Source organism: Pleurodeles waltl, chromosome 3_1 (assembly GCF_031143425.1).
Source record: "Pleurodeles waltl isolate 20211129_DDA chromosome 3_1, aPleWal1.hap1.20221129, whole genome shotgun sequence".
In the NCBI taxonomy this organism is placed as follows: Eukaryota; Metazoa; Chordata; class Amphibia; order Caudata; family Salamandridae; genus Pleurodeles; species Pleurodeles waltl.
The window spans coordinates 1,835,602,675-1,835,626,258 of record NC_090440.1 but is presented as its reverse complement, the minus strand read 5'-3'; the positions used below and the strand labels follow the sequence as shown (position 1 = coordinate 1,835,626,258).

Sequence of the window (23,584 nt, the reverse complement as noted above, 5' to 3'; positions counted from 1 at the left end):
AAATGTGTGGAAATAGCATTACCTAGTGTAATGATTTTTTTTCTAATCACAATAAATTGTTTCCCATCACACTTCAGAAATAACCAAACATTTGCTTCATTTGTGTTCCCAATTCTGATATATTCTGAAATGCTTACACTACACAGTCTATTTAAATGTTGTCTGCTAGAAAAAAACTCTTACCTACCCGACTATCCCAGAAGATTGACACATAAACCCTCTCACTTTGAAGTCAGAGGAAGAAACGCCAATAAGTGCCCTTGGAAGATAGCGCCTGCCATTTGACCACAGTGTTTGAATGCACACCAAATGTGACAAGATAAGAAGAAGATTTACAGGCGTGTTTACAGTAAGAGAGCACTCTGAAGGATACTGTAACTACGGTTTAGGCAAGGGAAGGTACAAACTCAAGGTGGATAGCCTAAAAAATAAATCCAACATACAAAGCAAGAAAATGTGAGTTACAAACCACAAAGTCAATGGCAAGCAACAGGCAGAATGCCTTCCTAGGAGAGCTTTCTGAATGTCCCCAAGATGTCTTTAGCAAACCAGACAGCTGTGCTGTCTGTTAGGCTGCAATCTAAAAAGCCAGGTACTGGTCTAATCAACGAACCAGAGCATTTCCCTTGATCAGCTGGAGCATGTAATGCTAGAATCAGTAGAAGTGAGTGCACGCGATATAGTTGACACCCATTAGGCAGGTACTATTGATTAGGTGCCAAGGTCTTCTAATGATACAGAATTGCTAAAAAAAAAAAAAAAAAAAAGGGAACTATTACGTACTGAAATCTCGCTTCAATATGCCAACTTCAGAATGAGGCTACATTTACGAGAATGGCTCAGCTGAAGTGTACAACAAGGCATAATAAAATGGCAACTCATTCATAATTCTTTTAAGAGTGCAAAAATGGTAAGGCTGTGGGTTTCAAGCAGATACAAAAAAATAAATCTAAATTACTCTAAAATATAACACATTAATGCTCATGTAAATTTTCATAGTACATAAGCAGTAGTTAAGCTATACAAGTAAATTAATTCACATTTTCTGAGTAAAAATGAAATAATATTTTTCTGTTCAATAAATATTCCTACAAATGCATGTGCTTGATATGTGACATTTGTGCGGGTGAACACCTGCTCTAAGTGGGTGATTATGAATTACGTATTAAAGGTATTCCAAAAGGAGAGCAAGGAGTAAGTCATTACTGCTTCTAATAACAAGCATTGGGAAACCCAACAGGTCATGCCTATTTGAGAGCAACTGGCTTTGTGAATGTGTTTTAGCCACATTGTACAGCAGCTGCATGGACTTAAGTAGGGAAAACAAGTGCTATGAAGCGGCCAGCGCTGACCTTGTCACAGCACTCTTGAAAGGGCAACGTCATAGTTTTTCTTTTCTTTTTTTTTTTAAACAAACTTCAGCCATACTGCACAGCAGCCACACTTCTGTGCAACATGGCTAAAAGCATTCTGTATGGAATACATACAAGTACCCCCATAAAGATGTGGCCAGTGGAAGGATACTGTTCATGGATGGGAAGCTGTACTTGGTCTATGCACCATGAAATGGACAAACAGGAAGGGAGAGTGAAAGCAGGAGACGCAGACCAATGAGAAGCAAGGAAATTAGTGATGTTGCAGCCAGCCAATGGTAAGCAACAGGCAGTCCCTAAGCCCCTTTTTTTAGTTTTCAATAAATCTTGCAGGCGACAGCAAGTGCACTGTTACAGGCAAGACCTAAAAAGATATAAAAAATAACTCCCACTAGAGAACAACAGTGCAAATGAGCAACTTGTCAGAGCTGGGAAAGGTGTATTATAGCTAGATGTGTTTGAATCACTTTAAAGCATCATCTGGTTGTTTTGTGTTATGGAGCTTTCTTGTCTACTGTCAAGGTGTTCTACCTTTGTTCCATATGATTCGATCAGAAGTTGGATGCCTAACCTTGATAGGCATTGCAAGGCCAGTTTTGAGATTAGAGTACATATTAAAACTTCAGTGACTGAAGTATGTTGGTGTATTGACTCCAAGTGTTGCTCAGGGGACAGGATTTCTTTAGAGAAAAGGGGAAATACAAGGACTACTCCTCAGGGGCAAGTGTGAAAGCAGGACCGTAGTACCAGGAACCAAAACCAATCCTTAAAAAAATGTACAAGTTAGCCGTTCTACCTTCTCTCTATTTTTCCATCAATCCATTCTCTCTCACTCTCTGCTCTAGCCTTTCTCTTATCCCTGTCCATGGATCATGTTTTGATTTAAAGATCTCAGTTTTAGAGATGGTTAGTTTTAGATTGCTTTGTAGCAACCATTCTATTAGATGATTGTAGGCATTTTGTAAGTCCTGCTATCTAAAGATCAGATGACCTTTCCAGTTTAAGAATAATCTTGGCCTTTCCAGTTTAAGAATAGTCTGGGTGCAGCATAATTGTAAATGGTGAATTTAAGGTTTATAAGCTGAGGAAGTGGTTCCAATAAAATAATTGAAATTGTTGATTCTTTTAAGCCAGAAGTTGATTCTATGCATCATTCCTTCGATACAGGTCTCCAATTGGTTAAGTCATTAGGGTCTAATTCTTGCTTCTTCAGGGATTGGTTTGATGTAAGAGTTTTTAAAATCATTGAGAAATTCTCTGGATGATAGTGATTTGTTGTTTACTGCTCTGTCAATAATCAACAATTTGCTATGGCACAGATTTGGTCTCTGTGAATTTTCTTTAATATTGTAGGGGACCAGGAATGAGAAGTGATCCAGGAATGTTATTTGTCATTATTAGCATCATTGCTTGTTCACAGATCAGATGATAAATAAGCATAATTAAGGATGCGTCTCCCACCTTTTCACAGTATTGAAAGAAGCACTTATACACCACAGGACATAGTTTACTTGATCTGTTCATAAATATGCTGAAGTGTTAAAATTAAATGCCACGTAGACACCTGAAATATTAAGCCCATATTTATACTTTTTTAGCGCCGCATTTTGACGCAAAAACGGCGCAAACTTACAAAATACAATTGTATTTTGCAAGTTTGCGCCGCTTTTGCGTCAAGAAATGACGCAAATGCTGCGTTAAAAAAGTATAAATATGGGCCTAAGTGTATTATTAGCCTGTACAGTTCTCCGATCAGGAGAGGTAAATTCTAGATTTCAATAATTTCAGCTTTCTTTACACTCTTTCATGCAGAGTTTAGGAAGCTAGATTGTTAGGGGCCACTGTACATCATGAGAGGCTAGTCTGGCCCGTACATGGCTGCCTGTGTTGAACACCAAGACCTCAAGGAGCAGGTGAGTAATGGAGGGTGGGTGCCCTGTCTAGGGCTTTCTTAAATCTCCCCAGGATAATGGAGGTGTAGGAAAGGCCAGACACAGTTCATTCACACCATGATCGGAAGACCAACTAGCCACAGGCTTGGCCAGATGAAGAGTCACAGGATCTCAGATGACTGGGATGACATGCCCTGCCAGAAGGCCTGAATCCTCCAGCGGAAGTCTGTGCAAGTGTCAATGAACTGAGAACGCATAAGAGAAACAAATATTTGACAGCAAGCCAGGTGTTCAGTGACAATCATTTAGTCACAGAAGGAGTCCAGTCATAGAAGTGATACAACACACAGTAAAGAAGGAGCTATGTCACAGATAGCATCCTGTTGTATGACACACAATAGCAATATGCTCTTGTCTCTGACATATCCAAGTAAAAACGGAATGAGAAGCATGCCATAGGCCAGCTGCCCATGTATGTTGGGTGCCACATGTATGTTTGCCTTTGCTTATCCTGCACCAAATCTTTGCAGTTCCATATGACACCCCTATGCTCTTAGTAGCCAGAAAAGGATAGACAAAGTGGATTCCAGATATCAATCCCATGTCTTCCAATGACTACACTTTTATAGTGGTGAAGCACTAACTGGGCGTCTCATAAGGGTAAAACATGAGAAGGGTAGTGGTGATTAAGGGGTCGCAGGTATAAGTGTGCTTCCGATTGGGGGGAATTCTCTAAACAGACAGTCCCTTTTGTTAGGTTCTTAAAATTCAGGTAATACTGAATGGGGAAACTTTAGAGAAACACAAATCACATGTAGAATAATTGACCACTCCAGCCACCAAGGTCTTAACTTGAAACAATAAATAGAGATAGCGAGTAAATAGCTATGGCATACAGTTCATAAAGTATCTCTAGAAACAGCCTAACCCTACTGAAACCCAGCAGAAACATAACAGTAAATGTAACTCAAAGAATGAGCAAACAAGGTGACGGGGTAGCCCTACAACAGATCTAACATTGCCAAGGAACTGTGTTTCCTCGCTTGGACTCTTATATAGCCCAGATGTTCTGGAAGATGCCAAAGCCTTGTCAAACGTTCAGTGGCCCAACACCTAAAGGCAGAAAAACCCTAGCACAATTGTGCTCTGATAGTGACCCAGCCCCTAAGGACAGTTAAACCTCTTATTGTGCCACAGCCACTAACTGCTGCAGCCCTACACATTCCTTTACGCACCATCCCCCAACTGACAATCTTCCATCTGCACCATGTTAGTCTGGGAATAAACGGGATGCCAGTCGGGTATTTTCTGACATGCAAGCAGCTGAGCGAAATCAGTTCTCCTGGCCAAATTTAATCTTTGGAGGTTTTGTGACAAAACAAGACTCGGCCACCTTAATTCACTGGCTGTAGCTTCTGAATGGCTCTTAATTCTAGTGTGAAAATCAAACATCTACAAGAGGAAGGGGTATTACTGATCATAGATAATGTATACGGTACAGTGCATTATTGCAAGGTTGTGAAGATTTCTCACCACAAACTTCATGATTTGCATAGGTTGTGAAATTTTATTTGCAGCAATCAATCCAGCAAATGAATCACTTTTAGCAGGTGAATTCTCTCACAAAATTGTTGCTGTGTGAAACTGTGAAGCAAACCTTTTTAGCGGGACTTTTCTCATGCAGGCAAAGTACTGGGAAAACATAAATCCTTGCAATCATTGCAAAGTGTAAATCTTGTCACTTTAGCAAAACATCACAGAGAAATTTTAAATTAACACTCCCCTAAAATGTTGTGACCTATCTTAATTCACTTTCCTTAACATTAAACAAAAGTTTGGTACTAATCATCCCACAGCTTTCGAGCAGCCAATGTCATAACACTGAAAAGTTCAAACATGTCTAGAAGTGAATTTTCATAATGAAAGTTCTGAAAGTCCAAAAAGTAATTGGACTAAAACGAATGGGACTTAAGTGCCAAGTGTGTAACTGGTGGCACAGCGGTGCGAGGGGGCCCTCTGGACCTTAAGTATATCAGTTGACCTACTCAATAGGGGCACAGGGAACAATTATCAATGCTTACATCAGGGCCCTTGAAACTGATACTTTCTTAAGATTTCCCTAGAAAGCAGAGTCTGATTTTCTAGACCTCCCTGGCAGTAAGGACTCATTCAATGTGCCAAATCAAGACAGAAAGCCAATTGTGTTTCAACCACTCCAGAATCCACGGAGCAATATTTGAATGAGATGTGTGAACCCCAAGCCTTTCTTTCAATAAGGAATAACATACTCAATAACATTAGGAATACATTTTTAAGATTTATTTTAAAATCAAAACCCTGTTCTAGTGCACACAATAAAAACAAATAAATGGCAGCAACGTTTACCAAAAGCAGAAATAAAAGGAAGAATTCCAACATAATTGCTGTTAAATATGTATAGCAATTCTACCTGCATTCTGCTAGGGCAATTGTAGCACAGCAGAACATAAAAACCTATTTCTAATTTCAGAAATGGTTTCTACCCGCATACCAGTTTGAACAATGGGACTTTTGTTCAATAAAAAAGCAAGGCGTGCAATTTCTGTCATCTGAGGTCGCTGCACTTATAAGTTCAGTGAGCGAAGGTTAAGTTTCACCCTTCCCAGTAACCTTCAGGTATAATCAATGCCAAGGTTCTGCATTCTCTGCCCCATTGTCATCTTGCGTGAAGGTGCCATCTAATGCATCACTCTGTGTGCTCAGCTTTTATAATATTATTTCACAGTTATTGAAAGTCTCAGAATAAACAATTAGCAAAGAGTGTCATGATGTCCTTTTACTTCATTTTATTCTGCAAGTCTGAGTTCTTTAGAATAACAATAAATGAGGCATGTAGTTATCAACGTTTCTGAAACTCTTCAAAAATCAATGACTATTGATGTAAAACAGAACAGCCAACTTTTAGATTAAACTTTGTGAATACATTCAAACATAGAACTAACTGCGTGGAGGAAGTCAGTGGAAAGCGGATTACTTTAAAAGTAAAGATCCAAACAAGAATGAGCCGAAAAAGTTAATTTGACTATGCTATTAGATTATGGCAGTAGGACTAGGTATACAAAGCTGTTTAGCAGTCACAAAATCTGTGATTCGCCTAATCACTGGATTGGAAACTGCTAAATGGCTTAGTGATACTGAATCGCAAGAAGAGTTTAGAAAGGCATAACGAATCACAATTTGGAAAGGCTTGGTTAGGGCAACTCTTCCAACTTAGATTCGCCATGCTATGTTTCAATGGTCTGCAAATGCAATTTTGGTCGCAAATCATTGATAAGTTACTAACATCTCAAAAGAGGATGTAACCCATCTGAAAAGGGGAAGGAGTCCACGTGGCACCTCTTCCCCTTTGCAAAAGTCATCAAAAAAGAGTTTGTCTAGGAGTTGGGTATTGCTGATTCAACCTTTTTGACACCTGCTCCGAATCTGAAAACTGACGTAATAGTACATAGGTCCATTTTCAAAATCTCACTGGATTTGCAATAAGTCAGTGCGCAGTTTGTGACCACTTTTTGGAAATCTATTTTATGTACCCTTGGTCCCTAATTTTGAAAAGACTACTTCTTCTTAGAACATACAACAGAAAGTTGTGTCGGCCAGATGTCCAACTTTGCATGATGGTACTAAAAAGACTTTACTCTACAGCTTGCTTAAGAATATTAACAGATAACATAACATGTTCTGATGATAATCCTGGTACTAATTGTGGGATCAAAACTTCGTCGACTTACGTTCCGTGACTCACAGTGTTGTAACTAAGTTAACATGTACAAGCATGGGCAACATATGTATGTGACTTTTTCTGTATTTCTGTCATGCCACAATGAACTTGTCCGAGGAAGGTTGCTTTTAATGCTTTCGGTTTCCCACGTTATTTGTCTATTTAAGAAATGCAAATACCAATTTTGTAACAATTTATTCACCTGTTTTCATAGATTTCATTGCAACTCTATGATTAGTACGTTCATCTTATTTAATTCAGAGGCCATTGTTCCTTTTGAGTTACCCTACCCAAGGTCCCTGCTTATTTACGTGCTCCCTTGTTTTTTTGTCGCAGGAATTGTGATGTCATTATTCACATGTAATAAGTTAAACTGAGCAGAGATTTTAGCTTCTTAATATAGTGACTAGTGCAACAGCAACTAGACTGTAATAGGTAAAGACATTTTTGTATACATTAATTGCAGGCTGCCATGTATTATATTTTGTTGTAATCATTTTCGAGAATATTAATCAATGATTTATGAAAACAGTTAATGGAATGTTCAGTGTGTGCTGGTTAGAAAGCTTGTTTTCGAAAAAAGAAAATTTACTTGGCAATGGCAGGTTGCTCTCAAGAACTCAGATCCATATGAGGTAATAATGCAAGGCCAGTCAATCACTATATGACTTGAACAGCTTTTGAAGGTATGCAGAAGAGGAGTTAATAGTAAATCTAAAATTACACCTTTATGCACTCACAGTCTCGATATTTTGCTTTTCAATATTTGGCCACAATGTTTTGATAACATGAATGAAATGCATCCAACAGAATGAATAAAAGTTATATAGGGTATTTTCCCCTTATTTCATTTTGCAGCCTAGCTTGGGTGCAGGAATCATAATTTTTAAGGCAGGCATGTACCTTAAGAGGACTTATTAAAGTGACACCACGGTTGCAGATCTAGTGCTGGCAGTACACCATCTTTAAGGCTAGAGGTCCCAATCTCTGGTAGCTGAGTATGATTGAATTCCAAACTTCGACTTTGTATTGTAATTGTGTTAGTCAAAACACTAAACTAACTTACCAAGAAAGCATCTCTTTCAGGTAGAAGGCCTTCCCGTTGGCAGAAGAGGATGGCCCGGTGGGTGCGTTTAAATATGTGGAGTGCTACTGTGTGCTGGACCGCAGCAGCAATGTCGGCCGCACAGGAGACAATCTGCCCCTCCTTCAGGCCTGCATAGACAAGAAGAAGAAGAATAGTTTATTTTTTAATAAAAACCATAAACGTGACAAAACATAAATTTGATATGCCTTCAAATAATTATTAAAAGGGGTAAATGTAAAAATAATAAAATACCTTAATAAAGGAAAACCTCCCCTAAGCACATAACCTGGGGAACCTAATGCACTACACATTTCCTGCCATAACCTATGTTGTCACGGGATGGCAGTCTCAATAGCCCTAAACAGAGGGTAAAATACATGTTGTTAAGGAAACCAGTCTCAGTGGCCCCAAGGCACCAGTTGGAGGCATAGACACAAGGTGGCAAAGTGCACAGATTGTTTACGTAGAACCACAGAGTGTTATGTCCCAATTTGGTTTAAGGTGTCACTAAAAGGGGCTGACCTTGGTATTGTCCACTGGGGACCACTATACATAAGGTGCTCAAGTACATGCTGACTAATCTGCATAGACCAGGACGTCAAACTGGCGAGTTAGTGGATTAAAACATTGTTATGATTGGCTGTGCCCCTAGAAGCTCACCCTCAACCTAAACAAGGCAGGATAACCACTGTATGTAAAGTGGTGAAGTGCATATATAAAACCTGCCTAAAAACAGGGTACTCAACAGGTCCCTGTTAAACCTACTACACCCCTAGCAGCCCACCTTTAGCCTGAATAGGGCCGACAAGCCCCTGCCCAGGGCACCAGCTGGAGGCAGATACCTAAGGCTGCAAAGTGCACAGGTTGTTTACCAAGAACCATGGAGTGTTGCACTTGGTCTATAATGTCACTTTAGAAGGGGCAGACCTTGTTACTGTCCAGTGAGGATCCCTATGCGTAAGGTGTTCAAGTACATGCTACCTAACCTGCATAGACCAGGACCTCAACCAGGCGAGACAGCGGATTAAAATACTGGTATACTTTCCTGTACTCCTAGCAGCCTACCCTCTTATCCTAAACAAGGCAGGATAACCACTATGTGTAAAGTGCTGAGGTGCATATATAAGACCTGCATATAAACAAGGTACTCAACAAGGCAGGATGGGGGTTAACGCATTGTTCCTACTACACCCCTTTTAAACCATCAATGCATCAGTAAACACCCCTTTCCAATGGCTCCAGCCTCAAGCGTGCCCAATGCGGAGTCTTAGAATTTCACCAGTTTCTTAAAAATGTCCATACACTGCATCAGCCAAATATTGAGCATAATGTTCGATGGGTTTAACAATTCAATTGCTGCTGATCTGCACATCCTGATTCCTAGTGTCTTAAATTCACTTCATAACATAATCCTCCACTGTGGGCCTAAACAAGGACAGATTTGAAGGAAATGCAGCAGCGTTTCATTTCACTGATGCCATACCCTCCACTTTGTGTCCCCCTGTCGCCCTTGCTCCTGCCGTTTTGGCCTTAAGTCTAGGGTGGGAAGCACAGGGAGAGTAATCCGCGTCAAGGAAAGGCTGGTCCTTTTGTTCATCACAGGTGCTTAACACCTGCCATCCGAGCACTTGCTTGGCCGGTATTCTTTTATCCTCTACCTGGCTCTGCAGCCTGACATTTTCTTGAACATTTGCTCACTTGTGTCTAACTGCCACAGCTCATTCAAGCTGTGTTTTTTGATGCCGTCCTCAAGATACTTTTTATAGCCACCCTTCCCTCTTTGGAAGCGAACTTCAGACCAAACCTAATGGGCTAATGATTCTATAGCAGGACCGGAAGCTTCGGATTATGTTTCTCTTTCTTCACTGTTTATTCCACAGCAGCCAATCAAATTAAAGTTATAACAAACACTAAATTTCCCATATACATATGTATACATGTGATCAACCATAGAGCTTCTATGCTATAAAACCTCCTTACAACCCCCCATCTTCCTCTTTCTTTGCTGCTGCAGCAGCCATAGGTTAAGTGCTCATTTTTATTACTAAAAGCTATAAGTGCTGAGGATTGTATTTTCTTTTCGAGCGTGTGCTTGCGTGGATCGTATTGATTTATTTATTTATTTTTGTCTCCTGCACATCAGCCAGTGGAGCGGGACCTAGGGAGCCTTGTCGCTCCATGTCTACTTAGAGGACCAAGTCCTCTGTCCATTGCTGCTTCACGCATGCACGCTGAGCTGAATCGAACAGTCTTTCCTTTCCAATCGGCTTGACGTGCAGTGCGTGATTCGGGTAAGTTTGTTGGTCCCTGAATGCCAGAAGGGGCTAAAACTCATAATAAGAGCCTGGCCCAGGGGAAATTACAGATATATTCTGTACACTTGGCACAGCAATAGCAGGTGGCTCCCTCCAAAACAGATTTTGGCTGACATTAGCAGAGTTCTACCCATACCTTATAACACACTTGCTCCTGAGTTGTTTTTCCCCCCCTTGAACCTCTTCAACCCTCACAGGTTAACAGCCATCGCGCACCACGCCGATGATGAGAATGATCAGTATCATGGTGACAATGAGGGCCCATATGAACCTCAAATGGAAGAGATACTTGTGGAAGCCCTGGGACACCACATGCAGGATTCCGTGAAATGGGTCACGATCAAGGCCCTTAAACCATTTACTCAATTCTCTGGTTAATTTTGGCAGGCGGGAGTTACTGAGTGATTTTACCCAAATAAGCTTAATTCCACAGATGGTGCCCCATAATGCCGATCCCTCTCAGAAGCAGCGTTCGGGTGGATCCTATTCAGCAGAGATATTAGCACAGATGGCAGCCTCAGTGCTGCGTGACCATAAATAAGGGGATCTAATACCCCAAGGCATTCCAGACTCCGTCCAACTCAAGACTCATTCACAGGGGGTCTCTTATGATCCTTCCTCCTCCTCGGATTCAGAGACATCAGATCAGGGGACTCAGAAAGATTCCATTCCCCCCTCAAAAAAATACATGTGAATCACATTATCTCTCTTCCGACCTTCTAGGGTTGAGTGGTCATAACCTCTTGTTCGACCCAGAAATCATCATTCATCCACGCTTCACAGAGTGGGTCCCTTCTGTGGAGGTGGCACACTATGTGCAAGATTGAGAACGCAAGGGTTCTGAAAAGGAGGTTTGGAGTACCGTCGGGTCAGAATGCCCCCCAACCCTCCTTTGGGAAGGCAGTGAACGCTCCAGAGCTAGACTCCAGTAAGACTACCTTCCTGAATTTTTTTTCAAAGGATCCAAAGAAGGGTCTGGACCACGTCAGGCGGGGTTGCCAGGATACACTTTTAGACCTTTCTGGCCATCTAACGCAAATCCTGGATTTAGCGGTTCAGACTAAGGAGTCCAATTCCCCCCTTGATCCGGAGATCATTTTCGAATGAGCACAGACAGCTATATGACTACTGGGTAATATGAACTGCACCATGTCAACAGAACAAAGACAATCCTTTCTCATGCGACTAGACCCTAGGTTAGAGGAGCTGGCCTCCACGATGGCAGGTACATTAGCCAATGGCCTGTTGTTCGGCGACAAGTTTGTCCAAGATTTAAGTAAATACATCGCAAAATGTGTGGCTCTTGAAAAAGCACAGATCCCAATCAAGAAAGTTTTCAATAATGCCCTTTTTACCAGGGCTGGGCGCTTCTGAGGTTGGGCATCAGGCCGTGGATTCTCCCAGACTTCACGATTTGCCCAAGAGAGAGGCAGAGGGGCGCTACCAATAACTTGAGCTTCAACCCGTGTCACTACAGAGGAGGCAGTTCGCGAGCCACCATAGGAGGTTATCCAGAAGGAACCCTAACAACACTAACATTACAGGTGAGAATACTTCCATCTTCAGAGGTTATTTTGGGGGAAGAATAAGTTTCTTTCTGGACAAATGGGCACTTATTACTCAAGACCCGTAGGTATTACAAACTGTGCAGGTGTTGCATCTAGAGTTTAATTTCCCCCTGTCCAAACGTTCCTTCCCTTCCCTCTCCATTTTTCCCTCTCAGAGCTCACTTTCATAGAGGAGGAGATTCAGTTGCTTCTTCGGAAGTGAGCCATCTTAGAGGTTCTGCCTCACCCTCTATGTTTTCTAAGCACCATATTCTTGGTACAAAAGAAAGGCGTGGGGTCTCGCTTGGTGCTCAATCTCAAGCAGTTAAATTCTTGGATGGTGTATCGCCATTTCAAGATGGAGGGCATACACTTACTCAAAGACCTTTTACGAGAAGGCGATTGGTTATTGTGTCTTGACCTAAAAGACACTTACCTCTTAGTTCCCACTTACTCTCCCCACAGGAGATTCCTACAGTTTCAATGGGGGTCTAGTTGCTTCAAGTACTTTTCTTTTCCCTTCGGCCTGTCCTTGGTCCCTTGCTGCTTCACCAAGCTGTTATGACGGGTGGTCCAACATCTCAGGGAAATTTGGGTAAGGTTAATTATTTACCTGGACGGCATTCTAAACATGGCCCAACACAGAGAGACGGTCATTTACCACCTCTCTTGGACAATTCAATTGCTGGTATTTATCATCAACAAGGAGAAGTCCAGCACGTTGCCCTCCCAGCATGTACAATTCTTAGGCTTCCGGGTGGATTCTATCAAGGGTCAACTCCTTTTACTGTTGTCCAAATGATGCTCTATCAAGAAAGATTTGAGGAGAGCCCTTGCCTCTCCGACTATATCATTGAGGGTCTTAGCCCCCCTCAATTCAAGTGATGCTCTCGGGTCCGCTACATCATTGAGCCCTTCAGCGTTTGTAGATCCATCATCTAAAAAAGGGCCTGAGATATTCAGAGCAAAAATTATCTCGGAGGCGGCCAGGTTAGAGATTTCCTGGTGGCTGACTCAGATGGGTGCATGGATCGGGAGGGCAATCTTTGCCTCAGTTTCGGAAGTGATCATAGAGTCAGATGCCAGACGGTGGGGCTGGGGTGCACACTTTGTTCCAGTAGGACAGGAGACCGTTGGTCTCAGGAGGAACTTCACTATCACAGCAACTGTCTGGAGCTCCTAGCCAGGGCTTTTGCGATCAAATCCTGTCCCCCAAGAAGGCTCAGTGTTGCATTCTTCTCAAGATTGACAACGTTTCTGTAGTCAGGTACATAAGCAGTTTGGCGGGAATGAGATCTCGCCTCTAATGGAGATAGTGAAGGATTTATGCCATTTTTGCCCAGATTCCAATGTTTTTCAGCTGGTGACCGGATCCTCTAGCGGCAGGATCAAATGCTTTCCTTCAATCGTGGTCGCAGGACCTCCTGTATGCTTTTACCCCCTTTTTGTAAGATACCAAAAATTCTTGCCAAAATTTAACAACAGGGAACGGATTTGGTCTTTGTAACCTCATGTTGGAAGGCTCAGCCCAGATTCCCATCAGCAATGGCATTGTCATGAGATCTTCTGGTTCAGATTCCGTTCTTCCAGGACCTTCTAACACAACCCCTTAGGTCTTCCACATCCCCTAATATCCCAGGGTCTACTGTCCTCATGGGATGGAGACATTCCAGAGACACTGGAAAGTTAACAGAGTGTAGCTCCTGTGGGGACAGAAATTCATGTCGTAGCAAATTTTGTTTCATATCTGGCCACCCAGGGTTTGGCTTATAAAACTGTTAATAATTTTCGCTCTGCCATTTCTGCAGGACATCCTCATGTACAAGGCAGACCAGTTGGTGAACAGCCATTAATCTGTAATCTTCGTAGGGGCATCTGAATGGTGAAGCCTCCTCAGCCCAAGTATTCGGGTGTTATGGGATGTAAATGTGGTTTTGAGATTTATTAGGTCATAGCCTTGCAATGAGAATTTATCTCGTAAGCAACTTTCTGCAAAGTTGACAATGCTTTTATGCCTACTTTCCTGCAGGTGCATATCAGATGTGAGAGCCCTAGACATTACAGGTAGAGTATGTACTCCCTCAGGGGTGTCTTTCTCCATTTCGAGACGTACTAGGAGTGCATCCCATTGTATTTCTTATCCTGCTTTTCCTCATGATAAGCAATTGTGTGCAGTGCAATGCATTAAAGCTTATGAAGATTGTACACAAGTTTAAACAAGATTTGACAGGACAGTTACTTATTTCTCTGCAGAAACATTTCCGCCCGGTCTCTTCGGGTACTTTAGCCCGCTGGGTTAAATGGCTGTTAAGTGAGGCTTTTATTGATGTGGCCATCTTTGGTGCGCATTCGGTTCGTGGAGCCATGTCCTCTAAGGCTTTATCCACTGGTTTACTTTGGAAGATTTAATGGCCCTGGTGGATTGGTCTTCTGATTCTACATTTTGAAGTGTTTTATCATAAGCCAATTGATGAGTGTGGCATCAGATGTGGTTAATCAGCTTTAAACTAGCATAATCCTAAGATTCCAGTCCTGCCACAGAATACAAAAATGTCTAGCTATTGCGTCAATAATTTTAGATTCTATTAAGGACACCGAGGCGAGGAGTACTCCACCCAGATGAACATTAATTATCACTATGTTCTTCTTGTAATTTCAATGTACAAGTATTATCAAGAATTTTCTTTCTGAAATTACCCTCCTGTAGTAATGTTTACCAAAGGTGGGCTTACTAGTTTCTTGTATTCACTAGGATCTAACACTCTGGCTACTTGACGCCTGTTAATGACTTCCTGAGAAGGAGGATTTCCGGGTCCATGACTGAGTTTGGGATTTACAATTGGGATTCCTCAGTGTCAGGTTGAGCTCCATTTGGGGCTGTGGATGTTTCTAGTTGGATTGGGTCCTGTCGTTGCAGGGCTTGGACTATTCCTGTTATGAGACTGTTTCATATATTTGAGCATAGAAAGAGAAAGATGGGGGTTGTAAGGAGGTTTTATAGGAGAGGAGCTCTATGGTTGATCACATGTATAAATATATTTATGGGAAATGTAGTGTTTGTTAAAACTTTAATTTGATTGGCTGCTGTGGAATAAACAGAGAAAAAAGAGAGGCATAATCCTCGCCTCCGTGTCCTTAATAGGATCTAGAATTCTTGACGCTATAGCTAGACAATTTTGCACTCCTTAGCAGCATATTTCAGCTTGTGACAACATTTTTTGAATACCCTGGGCCTGGTGACGGGCTCCTTCAACAGCGAGAACTCAAGCCTAACCAGCAGTAGCAATGCTGATCTCTGTAGTTGGAGGACTTGCTTGAAACTCTTCGGTGTCATCTTATCCAATAAGGTGGCACCTGAACCCGGCATTATTTACTGATGTCTGGATGGGGAAAGTCATGGATTCTTAATACAAATTTAAGTGGGGGACTCAGGACTAGTTGGCAAAAATTGAGATATATTTGCCATTTGAACTCTTGTCATTACCGTACGAAAAGTTTTTTTGCCTTGAGAAAAGGGATGACCCCGAAACCTGTGTGGGCTGGAGTTTCCTAAAAATTAAAATGAGAATTGTAAACTGGATTTCAACAAGCCCTGAACATTTTAAATAAAGGAATATGAAAAGAAATCTGCAAACAGGTGGGACGGTAGGTACTGAATAATACTGCAGCAGAACGCAGAACAAACTGGTGTAGCCTAATGGAATGATTACAAAACAAGAATGTCAAACACATTCTTGTTTGACAGAGTTTTGAATCTGCATATGGTACTTTCTTCATATTCGCAGACCAGTCAGATTGTACCACCTGTCACCAAACAAGCCTGACGTGACAATGTCTTTCAGAGGATGAACTGCTGGCTAAAGGTTTTGAAGAAAATTGTAACATATATGGCTGCTTGAGTCTGTGGCATTAAAAACCTTTTATCCCAGTGAGCCTCATGTAGGACGAGATAGCTTGGCTTAAATGATAGGCTTGTTACCTGTTGCTGATGATTGAGGTTCCTAAAGGCATAACAAATGCTGATTCCAAGCATGCTCACGGTGGAGGTCTACATGTACATTCTGCATCTAAAACACGGGCACGTCATCTAGGACACTGAAAGAGTAGCGAACAGCTACAGAAATTAAGGCCAACTCACACTGCAAGACCCTAATACAACTCATACTGCAATACCCTAACAACATGGTGATAACTTATTACCAATGCAATACCTTATGGCCAGTGAAGGGGTACTTTCCATGAGGTACAATGTTGAAGGAGCTTATATAACGCTGCGTGAGCTGTGCTCTGTTTCTCCAGGTCAGCTGAGGGATGTATTTCACTGTCCTTGCAGAGTTCAGGCACCCTATTTAGAGATCTGTGCCAGCTAGGTAGAGATCACTGTGCCTTCTGCAAAGCCACTCACTGCCAACAGTGGTGGCCGCCAGTTTTAGGAGGGAGGGCGGGAAGCACACAGACACTCATTCTTTCACATACACACACACACGCATGCACATCCATTAACAACACTCATCAACATTCATGCATTCACCAAACATTCATTTAAAAAGATCACACACACACACACTTACCTTCAGCCTTGGAGGTCCCAGAAGGGTTGGGACTGCTGCCTTCCCAACTTCGTCACAGAGTGGGATGGGGTCAGTGAGACTGCTGACCCCACCCCACTCTGTGACGAGGTGTCACTGATTGACACTCGCCCTGGGCGCTTAAGGGCTTAAACCTGAAGCTCCCAGGTCGAAGTCAATGGGTGACACTTCCCTCGTCACCCAGGGGAGGGCCTCGAGGCACCTTTGCTGAGTCGAGGAGGTCACGCCCACAGGAGCTGTGACCTCTTCAGCCAGAAAAGTTCAGCTCAGGCAGCCAGGAGTCTGCGCAAATCGCGCATGTCTGCTCCTGGCTGCCTGATCTGGACATGAAGAGTGCCTATCAGTCTGACCGGCACTCTTTATGAGGGGCAAAAGGTGGGGGGAATGGCCCCTCCGCCCTAAAGGACGGGCCGCACCTGACTGCCAAGACAGCTTTGCTGAAGGCACTGAAACTTTGCTGTATTGGTGCCATATTGAATGGGCAAGCAGAGCAAAGTGATTTGGTTTTCCCGAAAAAACTCAGGAGGGAGTTTTCTGTTGAAAAACATGAATGGCCATGAAGCACTAGGAGTTTTTTCTTAGCACGAGGGACCATTAATCCTATTTCCTGTTCAAGACCACAAGGCTTTGCTAGCTGTCCGGAACAGGAAAAAACATAATGTCCCCCTTAAAAGGGGGTATCTTGAGACATCCATTAACCAACGGGACCCCATGTCCATAAGCAAAGGGTTTTCACTAGCAAAGTCATACTTGGAAACATGTCTGTTCCCCTGATTCTAGAGAAAAAGGGAACACCAAATTTGTCGGGGTAGTCTATCCTACAAATTCTAAATAAGCCCCAAATTTGCTTCCTTAGAACACAACTCACAACAATCTAGAAATTCATTTGGCAGCTTGTTTTCTCCAGCGCAGAAAAATTGCATCTGCGCAATAGGCACCATCAGGCTCTTTGTGATCTTGCAGATGCACTCTGGTATGCAGGGAGTAACACAGAAGCCTTAGCTCTGTAGCCCAGTAAAATATTACCTAATTTACAGATAATCAATTTATCAGTCTCTGAAGGAAAGAAGACACAGGAGGCCTTGACAGGATTTAATTAAATGACCCATAGGTCATTCAGGTGTCAATTTCAAGGACATAACTAGGTGACGGGACTTGCTACATGCCCCTTTGTATGAAACAAGATGCACTAACTCTTACACCTTGGACGCTTTTATTAGATGATGGTTCATCATTTAAATGAGGCAATTCTCATTCTGCATCTTTAGTGTGTGTTGCTCACCAGCTGCAACTGAAAGAAAATACCAAAAATAAATAGACCTTAAGCAGCATCAATATGGGAAACTGGAGTAGGACCACTCTGATGAACCAACTGCATTAGAAAAATTAAGCTCTATCCTTACTGAAGAGTGTTATGAAAATAAGTAAGAAGATGAAGCCTTCCTTGTACGTGGTGAACATAAAAGGCAAACAGCAAAGTATTGCACTGTAGATACTTTAAACAATGGACCCTTCATTTGTTGCATCTTTAAGAAAGCTACCATATGTATGTCTGCTTTGCGACATCAAAAACAGCCTGTTAAAACACCCTATAAATTCAACAACATGGTATTATCAGAGCAAAGTAAAATAAATTAATGTGCACTAGCAATTACTGCATAGCACTGTGTCTTTATAATTCACTAGGGCATTAAAATAGCAGGCTTTTAAAATACAAACAATCAGCAATTCAAATGTTACGAGTTACATGGCATGTGCACTGCTGTCTAACATAGGTACTGGCAATGCCAATAAGCCTGGCTTTAAAGGAATGGTGAATGGTAATGTGAAGAAAGGCAAGCGGTTGCATGAGAATGGGTATGTATCTGTGCACAGGCAAGGAGCTGTAGAATAATATTGATGAAGGATACACGGCCTGGTGACAGTTGCAGGCCTAAAAATCCATTAGGTTAATATCTGCCCTCCTCCCTTCTGTGCTGCTGCCAAAGAAACACATCATAAATTATCTAGTTATCTAACACACTTTTATAGCTTTACAATGTCATGTGCGTGCCTCTGAAAGTTCAAGCTAAGGCAGCTGTGTAAATATACAGCTGTGGGGAGGGCAATCACTTTATTGTGGAACCATACAACGCCTGCTCAATCAAAACGTGTAATCCTGGATCCCAACATGTGGGTGGTGCCAAGGTACTCTCCAGCTATGCTCACATAATTGTCTGTTGACAGCTGCACTATCACGCCAGATCATTGAAAGGACAATTTGATGCCCAAGTGCCAAATTCTAAAACAGTAACATAAATGGAAAAATTTAATTATCCCCAAAATCCCATGGCCTTGGTGGACAGCCCATCCAGGCAGTGGGAAGCTATAAAAACACATGAAACCCAAAAGCTAAAGGAGCAGACCGAAAGCACACTGTTTCTACATTTTTTTCAAGAACTGTTAACTTAAAGCAGTAAATAAAATTAAAGCTGTCAGCAGCCAGAGCTAAAAATTATGCTATGATTGTGAAAAACCACCTTCTGTCTTACAAAGCTAAGTAGTCCATTGATATATTATTTTAAACAAACACAATACAAATGCCTAGCATGCGAACCAAACTGTGAAAATGGAAAAATATAGTGTCAGTGAAACTTCTACTAAAAAAATTTCATAAACTTGTTAAACCTATAACAGCAAAAATGCCCATACCACACACAATAGACAATAGCTTCTCTTTTGGTTCTCAGAGTGGAAGTTCTTGCATACACAACAGTTTACACACATCAGTAGAAAAAGACTAGTCTCTTCCTGTGCTATGAAATTAAAATAACCTGCCCATTAACATTGCTAATCTGCATCACTAATTGCTAAGCAGCTAAACACTGCAATAATTAAGACAATAAACAGCTGCTTTTATCCGTCAGTTATGTCCATCACAATCGAGGGAGTAGCCCGAAAAATAAGATAACCCATCTTTCTATTAAAGCAATGATCACACCCAGCAAGCAAATCAAGTGTGTCCAACCCTTCCTAAAAGAGCTTCCCTTGCCTCTTCCATCCAAGCATAGATTCATTCATACTTTCACCTTCACTGTGACAGTACATCTGGTAGTGAGTGGGAGCCATTTGAAGGTCTTGGGAAGCATCCAGAGGGTAAGAAAGCAGGCGGAGGAGACTGTGCTGATCTTGTGCTTCATAGTTTGTCAATAATTCCTAGGTTTCTGGCATGGTTTGTGTGGTGGGAGGTCCCAGCTCAGCTGGCCACCAGGAGTCGTCCCAAAGTGAGATGGTCATTCCGAATAGTAGTACTTTCGTTTTGTCAGTGTTGAATTTGAGCCACCTGTCTTTCATCCAGTCTGTGAGGCTGTTATGCAGTTGTGGACCTTGGAATTAGTGGTGGAGGGGTCATTGGAGAGGGCGAGGATGAGCTGTATCTCATCTGCATAAGAGATTATGTTAGTCCATAGTTTCTGACGATGTTGGCTGGGGGGGTCATGTAGGTGTTCAAAAGGGTGGGGCTGAGTGATGATCCGTAGGGGACACTGCAGATGATGTTCTTGGGCTTTGAGATGAAGGTCGGGAGTTGGACTCAGTTCTGCCTGATAAAAAAGATGCTTTACCTCTGATTCCGATTTGGTGGAGCCTTGTGAGCAGTGTGTGATGGGCTACTGTGTCGAAGGCCACTAAGAGGTCAAGGCTGATGGGGGGGGGGAGGGAGGGCAAGTTTCCTTTGTCAAGGAGGGATCTGATGTTGTCCGTAGCTTCGATCAGAGCAGATTTGGTGCTGTGGAACCTGAATTCCAACGTGTCTAGGAGATTGTTGTCCTCTAAGTATGCCATAAGCTGTTGGTTGATGGCATTGTTAAAGCACTTTTGTGAGGAAAGGGAGCAGGGAGATCTGCCAGTAGTTTGTGAGTTTGGTGGGGTCAGCCAAGGGTTTCTTGAGAAGGGGTTAGATTCCTGCATGTTTCTAGTCTTCGGGGTAGTTGGCTGTGCTGCTTGAAGAAATTAGTTTGTCCGTGAGTTTGCTGGCAATGGTGTTGATACCTAGGTTGAACACTTGGTGTGGGCATTGGTCAGTGGGGGATCCAGAGTGGATGGATCTCATGTGGTCAACAGTGTTCTGCGTTGTAGAGCTGGTTCCAGTGGGTGATTGTGCAGTTGGAAGGAGGGGGGTGGAGGGTCTGAAGAGCTTTGAAGTTTGATGGAGGGTTGGGGTGCGAAGTTTTTGTAGACGGTGGACACTTTATTGTTTCTTGGCCTCACTGAGGTGTTCTTGAGGGTGGTTAGGACGATGGGATATTTGGTGGAGTGCCACCTTCTTTCGAGTTGCTTGCCCTTACGCTTAGTAGTTCTGAGTTCTGGTGAATACCAGCAAGCTTGCTTGGTGGGGTTGTTGGGTTTGTTAGGTTTGCTGGGGCAATGATGTCCATGCTGCTTGAGATCCATGTGGTGACATTTCTGATGGCTGTGTCCGTATCAGAGAGAAGTCTGGGTTGTGACTGTTGAGGGCGTCGCTCTATTGGGCTTCGGATACCTTGCTCCAGCTTTAATAGATGGCGTGGGCTTGCATAGCCGCGCGATTACGGGCTGATGTGAAGGTGAAGTATACAATGGAGTGGTCCGTCCAGGTGAGTTTTGTGGTATGGCAGTATTTGACTCTGTTGCTGGAAGTGGAGATGGGGTCCAGTATGTGTCCTGCGATGTGTGTGGGGTCAGTGATTATTTGGTGGAGTCCGATTATGTTCATGCCTTTTGGGAGATTAGTGGTGTTGGCGTAGTCGAGGTGGAAGTTCAGGTCATTGAGGAAGATGTAGTGTTCGATGCTGATGGCTTGGGTGGTGATGATTTCAGGGACAACACTGCAGAACTTTGGTCGTGGACCAGGGGGTTGGTAGGCAAGGGTTCCTTTGATGGTGTTTTTTTCATCTGGGTTGAACACAAAGGTGTTCCATGATTTGAGTGCTGTTGTGAGTTGAGGCAGTGCAGTAGAGGTTGTCCTTAAGGATTATGGCGATTCCGCCACCGGGCCTGTCTGTGGGATCCAAGTGGATGATCTTGTATTCGCTGGGGTAGCTGTGGCGATGTCTCAGTGAGGAAAGATACGCCTGGAGCGAGGGAGGTGATGGTGTCCCATATTTCAGTGTTGTGTTTTCAGAGGGATCGGACATTGAGCAGGATGCACTGCAGTTGGCGGGGGGTTGTGTGGGTAGGCCGTGAGGGGTGTCAGATTGCGCTGGGGTGTCGCAGGAAAACTGGCGGTGGCAACATGTGAAAGGACCTTCTGTGGAGAAGAGTGAGAAGAGCGGCAGCATGACCTGCTGGAGGGTGGGCGTTGAGAGCGAGGATCTCCACTCTAGAGTAGCGGTAGAAGGAGGGAGATCCAGGGTTCCTGGCACTGGGTGCAGGTCAAACACAGACTGGTGCAAACAGGCTTGCCTTGGCATACCAGCGGCGCGTCCACTGCGCAGCCACGCAGTGGCGTCCATAGGTAGTGCTGGGAGAAGGGAGGGGATGGCAGGGAGGCAGGAGGACTGGAAGTGGGAAACAGTAGGTGGGGTAAAACAGCAGAAGCGGGAGGAGGGCACAAATGACAACAACTGGAAAAACCAGAAAAAAAGTAAGCCAAAACAGAAAAGCACTAAAAGCCAAAGTACACCAATAACAGCCAAACTAATAAAGTAACAATAAAAATCAAAATAGGTTACTACTACAAGTATGGCAGCAGGACTGAACCATGGAGGTCTTGTGTCAGGAGGTGAGGCAACAGACTCATGCACTAAGGCAGTGGCAGAGCGGAGTGGCGCACAGACCAGGAGGTCAGGGCTACTCCATCCATCCCTTAACAGCACCATCCTTTCACCCCTCCATCCATCTATCCTTTCATTCACTCATCCACCGATCCCTGTACTCTGCCATCCTTTAAACTTTCACCCACTCGTTAACCTACCCACTCATTCATCCACTGACTCATCCACCCACTCATCCATCTATCCTTCCACTCAATATTTTTTCCTTCTTTCCCATTCCTGTTGGATCATCTTATGTTCCTCCTTCCTCATGCTTGCTCTCCCTTGACGCTCTAGGTCTTTTATCACATTAATTCTGAGCTTTTATAAGCCAAGTTGCAGACAGAAGAGGCCAATAAAGAACCCCTACCCCCACTGTAGCTGCTAAAGCTGAGGGTTCACAACGCCCCTGATCATCATATACCTTCTTCCTTCTTCTTTTGGGCTATAATTCCATCTGCATGACTCCTTAGTCCAGAAAAGGAAAAGTTGCAATCTAGGCTCCGAGCCAGGGGAAGAGTCAGTTTAAACTTCTGTTGTTCTCCCTGCTGAGCAAGGTGCTCAAGCGCCTGCCCTCCACTCATTGTTGAGCATTCTTCATGGTTTTTTAAGGAAAGATGCCTTGCAACCTGTAAAACACAATATTAAACAATATCATGAAACTATTTTGAATCCGCCTTAGTACGAATTGTTTACACCAAAAACCTCCCTTCCGGCCTATTTGGACTGTAATGTCAGTACAAGAATCTCTCTGGTGAGTAACTTGCACATCTAGTGGCCCTTTCTTCAATCCTTCTAAATCTTTGGAAGAAGGCCAACAAGCCTTTGCTGTCAGGCGCCTGAGATGGAACGCCACGGCCTCCTTTCAAGGATGTATCTGTTTCCAGCTTGTCTGTTTGCAATTGTTCATTGATGCCCCAAGCAGCACTCCACAGTAACAGATTCCATAAAAGAGTACTCAGTAGACACCTTTCTAAGCTCATTAATACTCAAATCACTGCAGCCATTAACCAGGTACTGTTTCCACTGTAAAAGATAGGGGTCAATTGCCCATACCAAATGCAATCCTGTCCTGAGGATGATCTCATTTATGCAATATGACTTGCTATTCCACTTATTGTCGTAATGAATGCAAAATCAAAATAGCATCCATAAGCGACGTGCTCTATTCAATAGACTATTAATACTTGTCAACAAGGATCCATCCATATGTGCTCTCTTCATATATGACAAGTATATGATGTTTGCTAGAA

General features: G+C 43.0%; 1 protein-coding gene across 3 annotated transcripts in view; it reads right to left on the bottom strand.

The window, feature by feature from the left end:
• Positions 1-23,584, bottom strand: part of OSGEPL1 (O-sialoglycoprotein endopeptidase like 1) — a 158,163-nt gene that overhangs the window by 31,778 nt on the left and 102,801 nt on the right. For all 3 annotated transcript variants that reach the window (XM_069225906.1, XM_069225907.1, XM_069225908.1), the window contains exons 5-6: positions 22,756-22,960; positions 8,089-8,237 (exon numbers count right to left, since the gene is read on the bottom strand). In XM_069225906.1, the coding sequence (XP_069082007.1) occupies positions 8,089-8,237; positions 22,756-22,960 (354 nt within the window). The remainder of the gene's footprint in view (positions 1-8,088; positions 8,238-22,755; positions 22,961-23,584) is intronic.